Source organism: Pelmatolapia mariae, linkage group LG12 (assembly GCF_036321145.2).
Source record: "Pelmatolapia mariae isolate MD_Pm_ZW linkage group LG12, Pm_UMD_F_2, whole genome shotgun sequence".
NCBI classification, from domain to species: domain Eukaryota; kingdom Metazoa; phylum Chordata; class Actinopteri; order Cichliformes; family Cichlidae; genus Pelmatolapia; species Pelmatolapia mariae.
The window spans coordinates 19,615,735-19,635,037 of record NC_086237.1 but is presented as its reverse complement, the minus strand read 5'-3'; the positions used below and the strand labels follow the sequence as shown (position 1 = coordinate 19,635,037).

General features: G+C 41.5%; 1 protein-coding gene and 1 long non-coding RNA gene across 2 annotated transcripts; one reads left to right on the top strand and one right to left on the bottom strand.

Annotated features, from left to right (window-relative positions):
* Positions 1 to 368: 368 nt before the first annotated feature.
* On the bottom strand, positions 369 to 8,239 carry LOC134638764 (uncharacterized). The gene is made up of 3 exons (XR_010573895.1): positions 8,116 to 8,239; positions 7,825 to 8,035; positions 369 to 2,156 (listed from the first exon to the last, which is right to left on the bottom strand). It is a non-coding gene; the product is annotated as an uncharacterized LOC134638764 (long non-coding RNA).
* A 1,775-nt stretch (positions 8,240 to 10,014) lies between these two features.
* nr2f1a (nuclear receptor subfamily 2, group F, member 1a) lies at positions 10,015 to 18,636 on the top strand. Its single transcript, XM_063489636.1, has 3 exons — positions 10,015 to 11,357; positions 12,877 to 13,404; positions 17,403 to 18,636. Exons 1-3 carry the CDS (start codon positions 10,928 to 10,930, stop codon positions 17,675 to 17,677), a joined length of 1,233 nt encoding a protein of 410 aa, XP_063345706.1. The 5' UTR covers positions 10,015 to 10,927; the 3' UTR covers positions 17,678 to 18,636.
* The last annotated feature ends 667 nt before the right edge of the window (positions 18,637 to 19,303 follow it).

Sequence of the window (19,303 nt, the reverse complement as noted above, 5' to 3'; positions counted from 1 at the left end):
GGATTTCACTTTGTTCTTAAGAAATTGAGGAACCTAATGAGCAATATGCAAAAAGCTCACTAATTTCTTGTCTGTGAAGGTAAAAATACACTAAAAAACAGATCACTATCTCACTATTCAAAGCAGTGTGCTCCATACGTGTGCTGAGATTTGCTGTGGTGATGCCCCAGCACAGAGCCACTCAGGGCACAGATCTATCTGTGTGATTGAAACATGTGATCATCTTCCCTGTGAGGAGACAGCGTTGTCCAGGCCAAGATCCACGTGAAGCAGCTGCACAGTCTGTTGAATCTTGTAACACTCGGCGTCAAATGGTACCACAATTCAAGTGGGAGCGAAGAGTGGAAAAACACACACATACACACATATCAAGATTGATGTGTTTTTTATTAAGATCTTTGCTGTGTTGCATTGCCTCTTAGTAATCTTACATCATTATGAAATCAAACTCAAGAGCGTGATCCATTCGGCACTACCGTCTCAGCCAGCTTTGTTGGTCTCGAGGCTCCTTTGCAACAATTGTGGCTGCACAGTCATCGATGGTGACTGTGTGTGTTCATATAACAGTGACTTTTGTAGCTGATGAAGGGTGATGAGGTTCATTGCGTTAAAAAAATGACAGTTTATGCAGAAACACTACAACAAAACCTTTATTTGTTGCCTTATTTTAACAGGGGGCTCCACTTACCTTTACCAGCTCCTGGTAAAAAGAATGCGGGTGGTTGCCTCCTTTCTTCCTCAAGACACAGGTGGTAGCATTCTGAGGAACAGCATGTTAGAAAAAAATCTGAAAAAATATTGTGGGCGGAGGAATAAAAGGAGGGGGGGGGTGAATGTGGAGGGTGAAGGAAGAAGGAAGGGAGAGGTTGAGATTAGGAGTGGGTGGGGCAGCAAAGAGGAAGGGTAAAGGGAGTAAAGGGATGGAAAGCGAGGAGTGGAGTGGAGGGGAGGGGAAAAAATCGAAAGGATGGAAAAATGTGGGGATATTGCAGCAGAGCGGATGGTGTGAGGGAGGCAGTGTGAGAAATGTTGCCGGAAATGCTAGAGCCAGCAGCGTGTGTAAAAAACCACACTGCAACATTTCTCATCCTTGACATCACTGACAGGCTTTCCAAACACACACAGTGTGCTTTCAAAGTGCACGGTTGTAATATCCAAATCTTTACCGCAGCTTCTCCTCTCAGATCATACTCTTTTGTTTTCCTTCCTTCTGTAAACACGGCAGATGTCAGAGGTATTAAATTTAACCAGTGCTGTAATTCTTAATTTGAAGGGTGTGTGTGCTTTAAGATTCCCACAGCAAATACAATAAAACATGTTTGTGTGCAGTGAGAACATTCTTTGACTCGCTCTCGAAGCCGTAGAAGAGACACACTGAGAGGAGTGAAGGGGTGAGGAATGACGGATATGAGGAGAGGAGAGGAGGAGGACAGAAGATTGTTGTGGAATGTTTGCAGATCTGGCCAGAACTGGACCATCTCATTTGTCAGGGCTTGACCTCAGCTCTGGGGTTAAAGGTTAAAGGCAACATCTGAGGGAAACTGACTCGGCTATCTCACGCCCGCACACACACAGGCAAGTAAACACACAAATGTGTGAGAGTGTCTCTCCTTTTGCATGCTCTCACACATAATTCAAGCTCATGCACACTACATCTGTATATATCATCATTAATATCCATCCCAGTCTTATTTGTTTTATTAATACCGAGTGTTATGTTGACCCCTAGCTATGAAAAGATTAGCTGCCAGTTTCCCAAAAGCATACCAAAGACTTTTTCCAAAACAAAGCACTGAAGAAGAATTTGAGTTCCAGGATGCTTGGATTCATTTCTGAGTAGAAAAGCTTGGAGTGTACTCGATAAACACACACTCCTGTACATAATGAAACAGAACAAATCGGGACTGGGCAATGGATTTCAAAGAGAGCAGCTCCTTAAAATCAAAGTAATGATTAATTCACCTTTTATGTTATATTTACCGCTCTTCGTGGCAAGTGGTCGCAATTCTCGTGCTTCTAAGCAGACGTGTCACTGTCACTGTCCTATGACCACACAACACTTGCCATAAATTACATCTCATCCGAGTGTCAGCCCTTCACCACACCAACATGTCCCACTGTGTGTCCAAGCGGCAGGCCACCGTGTTCCTCTTTGCCTGTGAGGTGACAAACAACACAAACTTAGCTGCAAAGGGCAAGGTTAACCACACGGAATCACTCAAACAAACTCTCTCCTCCAAGTTTCAAATTAAAGTGAGGACATAGCAGGAAATGACAATGTGTGTGGCCCGTTTCAGTGACCCACATAAACAGCAGACACCTGTGAGTCATATGAAATTAAAACAATTGGCTGATGGCAGCTACGCCTTGCATACTGAAAACGGCGGAACTCAGTCATGTTTGAGAGCATTTTTTTTTGTTATTATTATTCATTCATCTACAAATAAAGCAAAGCAGCAACTCACTTAATGTGACTGCACTTCCAGACACTTCCGTGCCCCTGTTAGGGAAACAAATTGTTCATTTTTTTGTTGTTTAAAATGCAGCCTTCCTCCCTGTTTCTCTTTTATTCAGCTTTAAAAAAAAAAGAAAAAAAAAAGGGAGAGAGACAGGTAGTGCAGTAGCTAATATTCATGGCTTTGAGATGCATTTTAAATCACACACCTTTGTCATTCTTTGGCCGGAGACATCAAACAGGTGCTATGAATAATTTATCTTAAGAGTTTCACATTGATAAGGTCACAATCTGCCAGGTCTGGACACTAAACACAGGCCATCTTCACACCTTCACTTTGCTGTCTCTTTAACACACATGTGCCCTCACACACACTAAAACACACTCCTTTAAAATGAAAACGTCAGCATGCGTGCGTGTGTGTGTGTGTGTGGGGGTGTGTGTGTGTGGGTGAGAGGGAGAGAGAGAAAGAAGGAGTTAGTGTGTGTCTTTTGATTTAAATATTTTTAATAGTTGCTCGACTGAGAAATTGTGTGACATGATAATATCTACATGTTAAGACATATTTCTCATACAGTATAGATCAATTTATGGCACAAAATATTTTTAAAGTTGGTAAATCTGCACGAATATGCCTCTCACTCAAACTGCCTCAGAGAATTACTGGGAAATGATTTCCTCTGTACTGATGTAAACTAGACTGCAGCAGCGTGCTCAGTCGCTCATGGTTCAGCTACACTACATTTCTAATTAATCCCCTGCTGTGTGTTGATTTTTTTTTTTTTCAGGAAAAAATGAGAGGAAAATAGTGCAGTGCTTATATCATGCCACTCATTCAGATTCAAAGGAAGGGATGGGAAAACTATGGCAAAGTATCACCAAAGGTCATCAGTCAGCGCAAAGCACCATAGCCCACAATGTAAACATCAGTGTGTTAAAGTTACCAGAAGAGAACTAATAAGATTCGTAAATGCTGTCTGATGTGAAATTGGCTGCCATAAATATTTTGAAATGGGAGCTAACTCTCATAGGTGAGTCCGTCACCCACTACAGCGCTATGGCAGTGACAGGACAATCTGAACATTAAGCACACAAGAAACACTCCTCCGCTGTGTTGACCCCCCTCTTCCTTTTCTCTCCTCGTCTGTCTCTCGCTTCTTGTTCGCTTCCGAAGTAATCGCAATACTTAAAAAAAGAAAGAAGGTTTTGCACTCTTCTGTGTCGGAGAGTAATCTCGCTCTTCTGTCGCTGGGCTATATTTCTACAGTGTGTTGTCGGATAATGTGAGGATGGGATGAAAGGTAATCTGCGTGCAGAATTCCTAAAGCTCCCTTATCCTTGTTGAATTTCTCAAGAATTCCACCTTTGGCCCCCCGGTTTCCCTGAAATAAATTACCTTAAGGGTGAGATGCCTTCACGAACCCCCGGTTAGGTTTTTTTTTTTTTTTTTTTTTTGCGTTGCCCTCTTTAAACTCAGCCAAGCAGGTATTAAGTCCCGTTCTAATTCACTTTGTTGCTCAGGGCTGCATCTCTCCCTGGATATTTGACAGGCACTTGGGGAATGAGACTAAATTATTTCCAAAACTTGTATGAAAATAGTCCTCACAATATTAAAATTGCGTTGTGTTGAGCATTTCTGATTACAGTGTTGCATTAAGTTGTCACAGTAATATAAGCAGGTCGCTTTTAAGGCAAACCCTCCGGGCACTGACAGTCACAAGCCCTTCTGATAAAACATTTTCCCATGTCAGTTAATTTTCTGTTAGTTTTTCCCTGTGTATTGGGCTTAGCTACTGATTGATATACGCTAGGCTTCCTTCCACGCTGGTTTCCTAAGAAGTACACACGCTGTTGAAAAATCTGTTTCCCTTCATCTAGCTCCTGGTACTTAAAGTTTGGTTTTTTGGTGTACTACAAAATTACAGTGTTTGCACTGTGGAACCACGAGGGTTTCAGTGCTAATGGATTTATAATCTCCGTCTCTGGGACCATCCAGAGTAATTAGCACATAGGCTCTAAAGAAATGATGGTTAGTGAGCAATAAAGCCATTGCCCATAGCATAAACTGACAGCCCCTCTAACCTAACCAACCTAAAGTCTAATTGGGAAAGTCGTTGCAGTTATTGTCCCCAATTATAGTCTGGGATTCGAAATCCCTGGAAAGAGACTTCAATTCATGACACGTTAAACTGAAGGGAGCGCATCTCTGCACACACACATCTACAGTAAATATAATGAGAAAATAAACATTTATTTCCATGCAAACTAAAGCGGCATAATATAAAGATAAAAGAATGCAAGAAATGATCACGGTTGTTGTTAATAAACTTAAAATCGTACACATCCGTTGTTGTTGGCATCTGGTTTTAAACTGAAAATGAAACTTTTTCTTTGTTTTGAGAATCACTTTTAATATATGTATAGTTTTCATTAATAATTAGTAAATGATTTATCGTGTGGACTCTGTCCTGTTAATTGTTTAGGTCTCCAAATAGTTGAAGCCCATATGCTATTACTGATTTTATATATTCCGACTATTTCTCACGAATCGTCTTTCCATTAAGAGCAATTAGATTATGTCTATTGAAAGTTGCTGATCCATGGGGGGGGGGGGGGCAATGGGATAAAAGGCGATTTCAAGTGACCTTCCCGTCCCTTTCACACCAATCCGAGCCTCTAGAATAATTTGGGGATCAGTTTTGGACAAAAAGAAGCCCCTCAACACCCCCCACCCACCCCAACAACCCATACCCTTCACCCACCCCTCCCTTTTCAACACACAACCACTCAGAGCAACAAAACCACCAGTTTAAACATGAGAATTAGTTCTATTTTTTTAATCAATATTATTAATTATAACTTGCAAGAAATATGACATTTAGGTATTTTTTTACAATTCTTATATACTTTTTCAAGAACAGAGTAAGGTGTTGAAAAAACAAAAAAGGTGCAGAGTAGCAATCAGACTGCTGCTTTAAAAACCAAGTCAAAGTCTCAGTTGTTTTGAAGAGGTCACGTGACGCGTTATTTTAGATTTAACTGCTTCAGCATAATTACAAAAATAATTTCATTTTGTTGCCCAACTAAAACAGGGCATATCAACGGACCACTACAGGTTTACTGTTAACACGAAGAAACAAATATGTTGGAAGTCGGTTATATATATATATATCCCCAAAACATTAAACTGAAAGACTGGCAAAGGGCTAAATTCTGTACTATCTCTTTTTTTTTTCTTTTTTTCTTTTTTTTTTTGTCGTTTTTTGACTCCTTCATTAGTAAGGTCAGATAAATGTAAATGCTAATTTTCCAATGTAAACACATTTTAATTAAAGTTAATTAAATATTTATATATCTATATAGAGAGATATAGATATATAGATATATATTTGGGAATATCTGTATTATACACATCATTATCTCACCTGGATAACAAGCGCACCAAGGGTCTGTTTAGAACATGAAAAGTAGTTTAAAAAAAAAAAAGTAACTTCTGTGACAAACTTTTTCACACTCCGCAGAAGCGGGGTTTAAACTTCTTTGGTGTGGCTATATCCTGTGCTCCACTTGACTTTTCATCAGTGTGTGTTACTCAAATAATAAACATTCGGGAGCAACATGGGAGATATTAAACGTTGCTTATAGTTGCATGCATAAAGGAGAACATCACTTCATTCCTTTTTGATGGTTTAATTGTTTTAATTTAGCACGCAGGTGTTGACGTCGCAGGGATCAGCTGTATGTGGCCCTTTAGCTCGGCAAGCAGAAACACAACACTCCTGTGTACACAGGAGGCGTTTTGAGCTGAGGCCCCTGGAAAAGGTAATCAGCCTCTAAGCCCCATACAATGTCTTATTGAATATACTGCGGTTACAAACTCTGAAGTGATTACATACACACAATCAATAATAAACAGACCTTCGACGCTTTTTTTACTAATGTTTTTTTTTCCTACATCAGTTTGCATCGTTTTAAATGCTCTGAAATGCATTCCTGTTGTCATCTGGTGTTTTATTAGGGAGCCTTGCACTTATGACCTCAGTGTTTTCCCAACTGATTGTGCTGCTTGTTGGTTTCAGCTGCGTTAAAGTTGCATTTTGTGAGCTTTACAAAGTCTGAATCTGTGTACAGAGGGCATTATTGATCACAGATTTGGCAAAACTGCAATGTGCTTCCCATTCTTACAAATGTTTATCTAATAAGGTCCTTTGACAAAACTACCATGCGAGGGAAATTTAAGCAGCCATAGAAATTCTATTTGTGGTTTATTCAAGTTTGATTGCAATGGAAAATGTCAGCCTTGTCTATTTCGAGACCGCAAATAATCTGTTGCAAAGCAAACCGTTGCATTGCAGTCAAAGTAGGACTGCTGCTATATAATGCGCAAATGCATCAATCACCTGAATGACTCGCTTTGTTAATGTGATTATGTCATTCTTTAGATGTTTTTTCCAATAAGTTCATATTTTATGGAGACGTCCGTATTTTTCTACCCGATTAAAAAGTGGAAACCTTAAGTATAGGACATGAAAAAATATTGCTTGGCTCACTTAGTATTAATTAGCATGAACTTTATTTCAGCATGGGAGGATTAGGTTAAATGTTATTATGTAAGGTTATTTTAGAAAGCCGTCTGGCACGCGCTTTGTCCTGGAATATATTAACCTGGCCCACGTTGCACATCGTTTATTTTATATCACTTTTCACTGCACTCCCTCCACATCAATAATGCTGCTTTGATGGAAAAAAAACACATACACACACGCATACTCCATGTCGCTTTAAATTTCCTCTCAGCAACATTTTCTGACGCATAATGACTTCTTAGAGGTGCGCTGATTTTTATTTGATTTTATTGATTCATTTATTTATTTTTTGAATCTATAATGTATGCATCTAGTAATATCCTGGCTAAATTGGCACTTGGGAAAGAGTGTAGAAGATGGGCAACGCCTGGTCTCCTTGATCGGTCTTTTAATCCGGTGACACTATCGCTGAGACAAGCAGACGGTTATCGATCTTTTCATTATGTGTTCAACCAACAAACAGCTTCGCAGGTGAAGTGCACTGGACGTCAAAAAAAGGGGCTCTGGTGTCCAGTTGTACTCCAACCAGCCTGCACTAACATCACTAGCATCAGATATACAAATCAGTGGGGAAAACGTGAAACGAGTGTCTACCGTCGCCCTTATCGTGGAGGGAGAAATGAGACTGTGCACTAGTTAAAAAGTTGTGACTTTGACACGACCCGGACTTCTGCACGCTTTAAAGTAAACGCTCCTGTGGCGGGACTCAAGAGAATTTTGTCCTTGCTTTCAGAAGCATGCGTGTGCATGGCAGAAGAAGTGAGTAATAAATAGTGCACTTGCCTTATCGGTGCCCGGTTTGCCCACGTAGAAAGCTGCTCCGCTACCGTTAACCACAGTCGCTGGCGCTTCTTCTTTAATGTCCTGCCGTCCACTTTCTCCTTTTTACTCTTGCCGATTCCCAGATTCTATTAGAGCGTCTACCCTGCTCCCATTCGCTGTCCCTCTCGCTCTCACTCTCCTCTCCTCTTCTCCCGCGGAGACCCTTTCCAATCTGTAGAGTTAAATCTTAATGATACACTTACAGAAGAAGAAAAAAAAAATCTTTGTCCGATTTAATCTTATTGGTTTCACCTTTTCAAAGAGCTAGAGATATGGCCGGGGAGTTTCAGTGGAGTGTCCGAGACAGGGACGGGAGAGAGAGCTCTCTTGTTGAATACTTAAAAAACAACCCATCCCTCCTATGCGTTTACAAAGGGGGCACTTGCATATTAACGCTCCTTTATATCTGCTATTATCTCGGTGAGGTTAAAGCTCTGTTTGCAACGTCTTTAATTCATTAAACAACAATTATACGTATTATGCATAGTTAGTGAGTCTCAGCACGGTATTACCATGTTTTTGGACATGTACGCACACGGTTTGGGGGTTTGTGTTCAATCTATATTCCGTGCGATCAAGAGTGTAGTGTATTATTGTCGCTATATTTATTCAGATGTAATAACACGTATTTTTTATGTTCGCTGAAAGTTTGGTGGGGTTTTTTTGTTGTGTTTTTTTGTTTTGTTTTTTGTTTGTTTGAGTTATACATCCCTAACAACAAAACAGTTGTACATTTCATAACCTCGTCAATAAAAATACACAAAGGATAAAAGACAACAGCGGCAAAGTTCGGACTTTAATATTTTTAAAATCAGCTTTTGCGATTTAAAATGCATGTCTGATGAGTTATGGATGCATTTATATGAGGCTGTAATTGTACAATGTACGCTAGATGGCAGCGCGATCCAGACATTTTTGAGTTGGAGAGGCAGTAAGCCTGCAGAAACCCTGGTACAAGAAAAAAGCCGGAATCCCCATGCAAATTGTCAGTAACTTCACATTTTGAATTACTGTCATTATTAAGACATAATATGACACCGGCTCAGTGATTGTAGAGACTATAGGACCTTGGTAATTATTGAATATTGCTCATTCCTCGGTCTAATTTTAGAGATTTTCGGCCGCTGGCAAGGCATCCCGTTTGTATAACACTGTCTTTTATGCATCATTCTTCCCACTGACATTTTCTTTCTCTTATTAACTGGTTTAAACTAAACGTTAAGTTTTAATCAGCGAGACTGTGCCGATTACAGGCAACGGTGTACCGCAATGCGCATGCCAAGGACAAAACAGCCTGTGAAAATATCAATCCATGGCAAAACATTAATGACATCCGTTAATTCTATAATGAAGATAACAGTCCGAGACAAACCATTTTGAAACTTCGGGGAATTTCTGAAGCAGAATCCCCCTTTTGCCGCTGTGTACATTTTTTTTTTTTTTTTTTGGTTTATTTGTCGTGCGTAAAATCTTTGTCCACTCTTTCCTTTACCCCGCTTTTTTGCTATTCTGTCCAGGGTTTCTTCCTCTTTTTTGGTGACAATAGACGGCCCATACTAATCAGGTTTCAAAGTAAATAGCAGCGCGGGGCGAGCTCAATGTAAATTGTGCCTGTCAGAGCGCCCCCCCCCCCCCCCCCCCCCCAGCCCCTCTAGTCGTCGATGGCAACACTGCAAAAAATATCCGTCCTCAGACCTCAGTCATTCGGTGCTGGAACCGAAGCGGGAGACTGAATCTTCCATCCAGGGGGGTGAGATGCTTCTACTTGTTCCTAATGCCAATCGATCCATTACTGTAAAATTCATAACATCGACTATTAATTACTAAACCGATCTCCCGCACGGTTGTCTTGATGTGAACATATCGACTCTTAAAATAACCCAAAAAACGACTCAAAATGCGATCGGAAACAAGGGGGATTCTATAAACCACAGTTATTTGTCTTTTTCTGCATTTTCAGAAAACAAAAATAACATTGGAACATTTGAACAGGAGACCCGGTGACTTATTTGGATGGACACTTTTTGCAGTGAATGAACGGAGGGGGACTCTAACCAATAGAGAGAAAGAGAGGGCTTGGCTATAACCTTAGCCTCCCATTTTCTCTCTCCCTCTCCCCCCCTTCTCCTCCTCTCCTCCTCCTCTATGCAGGGCTCTGGCCAGTCAGTCGCCTTTGATTATCAGTCTCCAGCAGCCCCTCTCTTGGCTCCTTGACATGAGCACCATATAAGGCGCAGCGATCTCCATAGAAACGTGTCAGTTTCAATAGTAGTGTCAAAGTTCACTATATACAGACATTCGCGCAGATCCCCCGTTTCGGAAACATTGCTCTGCTGGTCCTCCCGTTTAAGCGCATTCATTTTTTGGGTCTCTCCTTCTTCTTGCATATTCTATCAGTTGTTGGTGTTTTTCCTCTTCTTTTTTTATCTTTTCTCTTCGTATCTCCATTCCTCCTGCTGGAGAGAGGTGAAACTATACATGGGCACTTCATTCGGCGAAACGGTTTTCTTTCGCTGCCTGGCGAGATGATGAGGTTTATTTAAGAATATAGATGTAAAAATCCAGCTCTTCAGTTTTTCCTCCCCTCCTATACGACGAAGACGGGAGTGTAAAGGAGCACGGGGAAGAAAAGAAAAAGGAATTTATCTCCGCAGCACTTTGGATCGCGTGTCTTTCCAGCAAAAGCTTCTTTTTTTTCTCCACTCGTTCCTGCGTCCATGTGAATCGCTCCTGCCTTCCCTTTGTGGCTATTTTATATCAAACTGCAATTTGTTACGTCTGGACTCGGGTTTTCCTACAAGATTAGGGATTCCTGAATGGCTGACTGCAATTTACCTTGGAACTGGCCTCCCGATACTTGCATATCCTGATCGGGTGCCTATTCAATCGCACTCCTGAATTTTGAATGTATTGATCGCGTTGTACTCTCCTTCTCACCCCATATGAGATTGCGTGCTCCGATTTGACTTTGCACTGCCCCGTCTTTTGAGATCTCATTTTTCTCCTCTACGATTCATAAACATCGGCGATCATTTCGCTTTATAGCACTTTCCGGGGCCGAGATATGGCAATGGTAGTTAGCGTCTGGCGAGATCCGCAGGAAGACGTGGCCGGACCTCCGAGCGGCCCCAACCCAGCAGCGCAGCCGGCAAGGGAGCAGCAGCAGGCGGCATCGGCGGCGCCGCACACTCCGCAGACCCCCAGTCAGCCGGGACCCCCGTCCACGCCGGGAACGGCCGGGGACAAGGGGAGTCAAAATTCTGGACAGAGTCAGCAGCATATTGAATGTGTGGTTTGCGGAGACAAATCGAGCGGCAAACACTACGGCCAATTCACCTGCGAGGGATGCAAAAGTTTCTTCAAGAGGAGTGTACGGAGGAACTTAACATACTCATGTCGTGCCAATAGGAACTGTCCCATTGACCAGCACCACCGAAATCAGTGCCAATACTGTCGGCTGAAGAAGTGTTTAAAAGTGGGGATGCGGCGGGAAGGTGAATATATATATAATTTTTTAAGCCAACTCATGATTACGCATCATCCTAGTAGCAGAATAACAGAGCTGCCATGTTGCATTAAGGTCACAGGCTATATGGCTGGGCATACTGCAGTCTCCATCCATGTTTGAGAGGGATGTTTGCATGAATGGTTAGTCTGAGAGAAGGGTTAAAAAAAAAGGCCAGTGCAGCCACAGCAGCTATGCTTGTGAATGCAGGTCGCCTGAACAAAGCGACTCGTCCAGCTGACCCTCTTTATTTTGTGTTTTTCTTTGCAGGCTAAACTGAGCTCTTTGCGAGCAAAGGCGTAAAGTCGAGCAAGCCCGTTTTATGTATAGCTTTTAGACCAGAGGACCGATTTCTGTGTGTGTGTGTATGTGTGCCTGTTATGTTTGTCTCTGTGTGTGTGTGTGTGTGTGTGTGTGTGTGTGTGTGTGTGTGTGTGTGTGTGTGTGTGTGTGTGTGTGTGTGTACAGTATGTGTATGTGTGTGTCTGTGTGTGTGTACAGTGTGCAAGGCTAATAGTCCCTACCATCAAGTATCTGCAGCTTACTAATTTATAATTGTACAGTAGGATTTGTAGCCCGAGTTTCCGTGAATGTGAGGCGAACACACTACAAACCCACGTCTCTCTGGCTCCTTATGCTGACTAGACAGCTCAAACACACTAAATAACGTCGCTGAAGTTGTTCGTGGCTCCTTGTTTAGCTTGGTGCATTACAGGCCTTATAACTTTGCTCTCTATGTCAGGTGTTTGATTCCAATTTATGTAGACATCCCTCCGTTTAAGCCTATTATTTGCAGTACACAGTACGAGCCCATGCATAATGTACACCGACTTGCATTAATTTTTTATTTTTTTTTTAATATTAAACAATTGCCGGATTCCTTTTAATCCTAGCTGAGCGCTTGATGTGGGCAAAACGTGCAAATGTGCCTGCATTTAGCAGTAATTATCAATCGTATTTCGAACACGTTTGGCCGCTTTTAAAAATTATTTTCCTAAACACGACCCCACGTAAATACAGTGCTAAAGTGCCATGCAATTACGCCTCAAAACATCAAAGGGAGCAAAATTGTCAAATCTACTTTTAGATAAGAAATATATATATATGTGTGTGTGTGTGTGTGTGTGTGTGTTTGTGTGTGTGTTTGTGTGTGTGTGTGTGTGTGTGTGTGTGTGCTGTGTGTAAAAGGGAACATATTTTTCATTTGCATTCAACCTCATATACTTTGCATCCCTAAATACAAATGCAGTGTGAGGAATGAGGGACATAGCATATCTGTTCTGATAGAATAATTTTCTGTGAAATATTACAGTCTTACGATCAGGGCACAGTAGTCAATATGTTTTGAAAAGCGTGCTGAATTTTTTATTTCAGTGCATGCCTTTTTTCTTTTTCTTTCACTGAGAAGAAGCACACAAGCTGCAGCTTGCATCATGGTTATACTACTCATGAACAATCTTTATCAGTTCTGGATGCACATTTCCTCTTTTTTTCTTTCTTTTTGTCAGCGGTTCAGCGAGGACGAATGCCTCCAACCCAGCCCAACCCAGGCCAGTACGCACTGACGAACGGGGACCCTCTGAATGGCCATTGCTATCTGTCCGGATACATCTCGTTATTGCTGCGGGCCGAGCCTTACCCGACGTCCCGGTACGGGAGCCAGTGCATGCAGCCCAACAATATCATGGGCATCGAGAACATCTGCGAGCTGGCGGCTCGATTGCTCTTCAGCGCCGTGGAGTGGGCGAGAAACATCCCTTTCTTTCCCGACCTGCAGATCACCGACCAGGTGTCCCTTCTCAGGCTGACGTGGAGCGAGTTGTTTGTGCTTAACGCAGCCCAGTGTTCCATGCCTCTGCATGTTGCCCCTCTGCTTGCCGCGGCGGGCCTCCACGCCTCCCCGATGTCCGCGGACCGCGTCGTGGCTTTCATGGATCACATCCGGATCTTCCAGGAGCAAGTGGAGAAGCTTAAGACCCTGCACGTAGACTCGGCAGAGTATAGCTGCCTCAAAGCCATCGTGCTTTTTACATCAGGTGAGTGTCCCACATGTCACACAAAAACATGCCTAAAATCAAATGAGGCCTAGTTCCAGTAATGTCAGTGGGTGCATGCTCCTTAAAGCGAAGTGCTGTGGCATCAATAATATGGCTGTCAGGTTTAGGCTGGTCACAAATCTGAGATTACGAGATGTTTGTGTTGCCGATGAAAGCTATTTTGTCAACAGCTTGCTACATATCCACTTACATGCAATTCCATGTCAGCTGTAGCCGCAGCATAAGACGTGTAAACAAATCCAGATTGAGTAAGCGCATCAAGTTTTTCAAGTGCATCGCTCACTCCCAGTGCTTTTTTAAAAAGGAGATAATTAACATTCTCATGTGTAAATATTTTATAATTGTTGAGTTTAAAGTTTTCTGAACATGTCTGAGCCGAGGCTGAAATTGTTCGCCTCCATAAATTTTGGAACAGGTGTCAAATAATTGAGCGTAAAGATTAAATAGTCTATCACCGGGTGATATATGACAGCTGATGCACTTATGAGTGTCGGTGCGTGCTTTTATCCTTGCTTTTCGTGTGCAAACACATGTCTTGGAGTTGGGGGGGGGGGGGGGGGGGGGGTTGCAGGAAATAATCCTTAGCAGATTGAGAACAAAAAAGCTGATGAAAGTTGACTAGTAGGCTGTGTCAGTGGATCGCTTCTGTAGGACCTAGAGTAGCCCTGCTGCTTAGACTGTTTGTTGATTGCTTAGAGCCGATCTATTAATTTTCTTAGTTATTAATAGTTTGTTTCATTGCACAGCTTTGAAAAAGTAATCAGCTTTTCTTTTTTTTCTCTTTAAAAAAAAGAAAGAAAAAAACTTGCGTAGGTCATTGTTTAATTGACGGCCGACTGGGGCGAGGTTATAAAGGTCCTTATTTATGCTCGACGCACAATTTGGATGCTATTTTGGAGTTAGCTGTGTAGGCTTGCTGGCGGTAGGCCTGTTATGTCAGGGGAGTCTGTTGATTATGGGAAGGAAAAAGGAAAGTCTAAACTCGCTTGCAGGCCTCAAAGTACTTTGTGAACTTACCTCAAAGTTTTGACCTCATTTTCTCATGCTGGGCCCGTCCCAAAATTCTGCATTTAAGTTACATATTATCTATAATTGCGCATGCTCATAATAAAATATACAGTTTTGCTGTGCTTTTCAGATTTGGCTTTATATTAAAATAATTGGCACATTCATTATCCCTAGAAAGCGGCATAACATTTTAATGTGAAAGGGGTTACACTTGTCTTTCAGTGTGTTTCAGTGATAATTAGGCTATTTATTATTAAATTATCTTCGCTGAGAGACCTAAAACTTCACACGTATATTACCTTTACTGTTTCCATATTAAATTATATTATGGCTGTATTCTGTTCTTTTATATTTAATTACATTACTTTATTATTTTATTATCATATATTACTTTCTATTATTTTTTTATTATGTTATCACAAAATTCTCGCACATCATATTAAAATATCTCACAGTGTGTATTATGAGGATTTAAATTATCCCAAAAAGTTCAGTGCTCACTAAAGTTAAACAAAAGGAGCACAGAGTTTGTATTCCAAGCTACGAAACCGCCGTCAACTTTTACTTTTCCTCTTTGGTGAAAACATTACCACATAGGTTTTCCTACACTTGGAGAACTTAGTAATTGTTTATATTTTTAGTTTCAGAAGCCATAATAACTACTTCAGTTTGGGGCTTTGACAGTTTGGTTAATTTGATACGCCAATTTTTGGTGGCTCACTGGGAAGTAAATATATGTTTAAGACAAACAATACGTATTTGGTCTCTGTTACCGTTTTAGGTAATATGACAGCCTTTTAGATTCGCTTTGCTCAATATTAGCCCACACATCCTGTAATGTAGCTTTGTGCAGTGACATAGCTGACTATATCCTTTTAGTGCACAGCGTTTCAGTAATTCACCCCAGATTACCCAGAGAAACTCCATACACACATTAACATCCTCCATGTTTTCTAACAGATCATTTAGTTAGTTTGATAGGCTACAACTGGTGTCGGCTATAGAAAGTCATGTGGCACTTTGCCAAGATCAGCGTGGATTGTTTGCCTTTAATAACGCCCGACTTGTCAGTATTTGATGCATAAATAATAGTGGTCAGGCTAAACTATTCCGTAAGAGTTCAGGATCATTGTCTTGCATTAACTCCTTATCCACATGTGCACACTGTGGTGTGTGTGTGTGTGTGTGTGCCTTTGCTAACTCAGTGAAATAGTCGTTTGTGTATCTGGAAGCTATCTTTTCCTGTGTCCCACTCTATTGAGGTTATGGGGTGCAGTGCTGCAGACAGGGCCTTATGGGGAGCTATGGGGTGTCTTTGACCGGCTTTCTCTTCACGCATACGTTCATATGAAACATATTTTCCGCAATGCTTTGAACACCTTATATGGCTGCATTGCAAAATTCATGCCAAGCATTAGATTTTACTAGATATTTCCTAATGTAATTAACTTCAGCCGCATTGATTGCTGTAGATTTTAAAAGGGACACTCAGCGTTAATCCAAGGGGATTTGCATACATGGTGCTTTGACCGGCCGGACAAGGGTCACAGTAAATCACCCCGAGATCTCAGCGTTGGCCTCGGGTTCATAAGGTTATTGTGTCTGGCCATAGTGAATTATAACACTGAGAAATTAAGAATAGGCTTAAAAGTGTCTCCCAGCGCTAAATATATAGTGCTTAAAACTAAAGCTCTCATTCTTTAGTAGTTTCCACAAAAGCACGGCTTTCTACGAGATCTTTTAAGGACAACCTAGCCTTCATGTGGGATATATATGAGAGCGGTTACGCTGTTTGCGTTTACAGACGTTTATAAGCAGCGCAATACGCATGCCCGGATTGTGAAAAAATCTGATATTTTAACAAGAGATTAAAACGTATAAGACACTAATAAGACTGATTCAAGCCTTATTTGCCTTTGTCTGTACTGAAGCGTGGCTGCATATCCCACCAGTTACCACCTAACACGTCTCGCCTACGTTGTGCACAGACTCATTTTCTGACATTTTATGTCGCTTCTGTGTGACTATTGACTTCACCTCCTCTAATAAATTTGATTGCTTTTAGGGCCCTGTCCTATAGGCTCCATCGAAAAACAGGCCAAGAGTGGTCTATGGAGAGAAGAGCGGCGAAATCACTTAGCAGCTTACTACAGAGTAATTAGGTCACATTACATCTAGTGTAATTTCAGATTCATCAGTGCCGTTTATGTTTCCTTATACTTGAATCCCCAGAGCCCAGACATTAAGAGCAGGGGCCTTTAGCCCTGTAGCCAACCCTTCGTCTTTTGCCATGATGCCCGCCACTTCTTACTCTATATGTCTGCAATAGGTTTAATGACATTTAGAAATATATTCCGGTTGACTGGTTCAAAGAAAGGTAGCGATATCGTCCTCCGAATTGTGCATCCCCTACTGCAGCAGCAAGTCCCCTGTTTGTTCTCTGGGCTATAACAGTCCCACTCGCTCAGTGTGATGTAGCATGTTTGGGCAGCATGTTTGTTCATTCCACATTGTCAATAACACATAATGGCGGGTGTTGAATGATAACCAGAGCGCTTTTGCGGGACACGAATTAGGTATGGCAAGGTGTGCACTTGCCAAAGCCCACTTGGGGCAAAAAGTAACCATGTGCCTTTGTGTTCAGTACTCTGTGGAGAAAATGTCAGCGAATATATCGGCAATATAAATTGATCTGTGCGCCTTTAAAAATAATTTGTAAAAGAAAATGTAGGCCTACGTGGGTTTGGGAACACTCTTTCTTTCGCCTGTGTGTTTCTCTCCAAGCTTGGCGGCCTGACATAGTTTGGAATATAATTTTAATCATAGATTTTCAGTTATTGTTTGACTTTGTTCCTCGATATCAGATTCAGGGACTTTTTTCCACAACGTTTTGTAGCCCGGGGCTAAAGAAATAAGGACTCTAACCACAGTGTATTGTGTGCGTGTGTGTGTGCGTGTGTCTTTCTCAGACGCTTGCGGCCTGTCGGACGCTGCTCACATCGAGAGTCTACAGGAGAAATCCCAGTGCGCCCTGGAGGAGTATGTGAGGAGCCAGTACCCGAACCAGCCCAGCCGCTTTGGGAAGCTGCTGCTGCGGCTGCCCTCTCTGCGCACCGTCTCCTCTTCGGTAATCGAGCAGCTGTTCTTCGTGCGTTTGGTAGGTAAAACTCCTATTGAAACCCTCATCAGGGATATGCTATTATCCGGGAGCAGCTTCAACTGGCCTTACATGTCCATCCAATGATCCTTATATGAAAGTGGAAAAAAAGAAAGGAAAAAAGGACCAAAATTCAGCACCCCTCACCCCATCCTCCTTCAAGAAGACTATATATAGGACCTTTTCTGAGAAACTTGGAAGACATTACTTTTTTTCTGTCTTCTGGGACTGTGATGGAATACATTATGTACAGAAAAATATTGGAACTGGACTTTACACCTGTGTAAATCCACTCTCATCTTCAAGAACAAAACTCTTCATTTTGTAAAATACTAGTCTTTATTTTACTTTTTTGTAAAAAATACAAATAAAATGAAAAACATCATATGCGCAGTAAGAAAAAAGAATCAAGACTTAGCGGGAAAATAATGTTTCCAAGCAATTATAAGAATTGTCCTGTGTCTATGTACCTCTCTGTTTTGTATTATTTCTGGTTCTAAACCAGGGTTTCTGTGATTCTATACTAATAATTTTTTGATATAACCTTTTTGCTTCTTATAATGAGTGCGATATATGTTGTCGAAGCTATGTTCTCCAAGAATTAAAATTGAAGTGAGAATTTAAAAACAGAAAAATAAAGAAATTTAGACAAATAAGAAACAGTCTAATCGCTATGACAATATCACCACTGATGGTTGAACTTTTTCCCAATTGATACGATGGACCTGCAACAGCAGCAAACTGACCTCCAGGACATTTTTACTGACATTTTTACTCCAGGACGTCTGGGGCGCCTTTACCCGGACCATAAGTGCGTGTGGAGTCGATCATCAGTCACAGAGGAGAGACATGAAAATCAAAAGCACTTTTAATATATCATTTCAAATACATTTTGTTTGTTTCGTCTTGAAAATTTTCATTGTTTCTTGAATTTTATTGGTTGTTGCCTTCAATTTGCTTACTCCATGATGCAGCTTTTTGCAGAAGGGTCGGTTGATGAAGTTGTGTGATGGTGACTGTACTATTAAAAAAGAAATAGGCAACGATGTCTCCTTCTCAAGCGTTTTCATACAAGCAAATGTCAAGATGCTGTGGCTTATTTAATGCCATCTGAGGGAATATGTTATCTCTGTGCGCTGCTAGATTCTATAAGAGAAAAAAAAAAACCCGCAAGATATCCCTTCATTTACTGAGTCAGAAACACAAAATACTTTTCGCCTCTATTTTGCCTGACAGTGAAAACGAGATGATGCACGAATTTAGTGTGGTAATTACACAAAAGGACGCATGCCTTACATTTTTAACAGACCCACTGACATAACTGGCAGTGCGGATGCAACGGAAGGGAGACCATACGTGAGGAACTACAGCCGTGAGCTCTCTGCTAGCCTGTGAGCGCATTAATGTTTAATATTTTTCCCAGACAGCAAGGGAAGCCTGCGCACCACACAGAGCCACCTCTGTCCTTCCTCCCGTGGCTTAATCAAGGTGATTCTCCACAAACCAAACAATATTCCCCCTCTACCCCGTTCTTAAAAACCCTGCCTTGATAGTGCTTGCCTCAATATTGATGTGGGCGTCATTTGGCAAAAGGGTTAGGCCCCGCTGCAAAGCTGCTGTGATATGCGTGATCAATCTGGAAAATGTATTTTACAGCATGTAAGCCAGTCGATAGGAACACCGAGTGTGATGCATTGTGTGGGAATAGAGAGG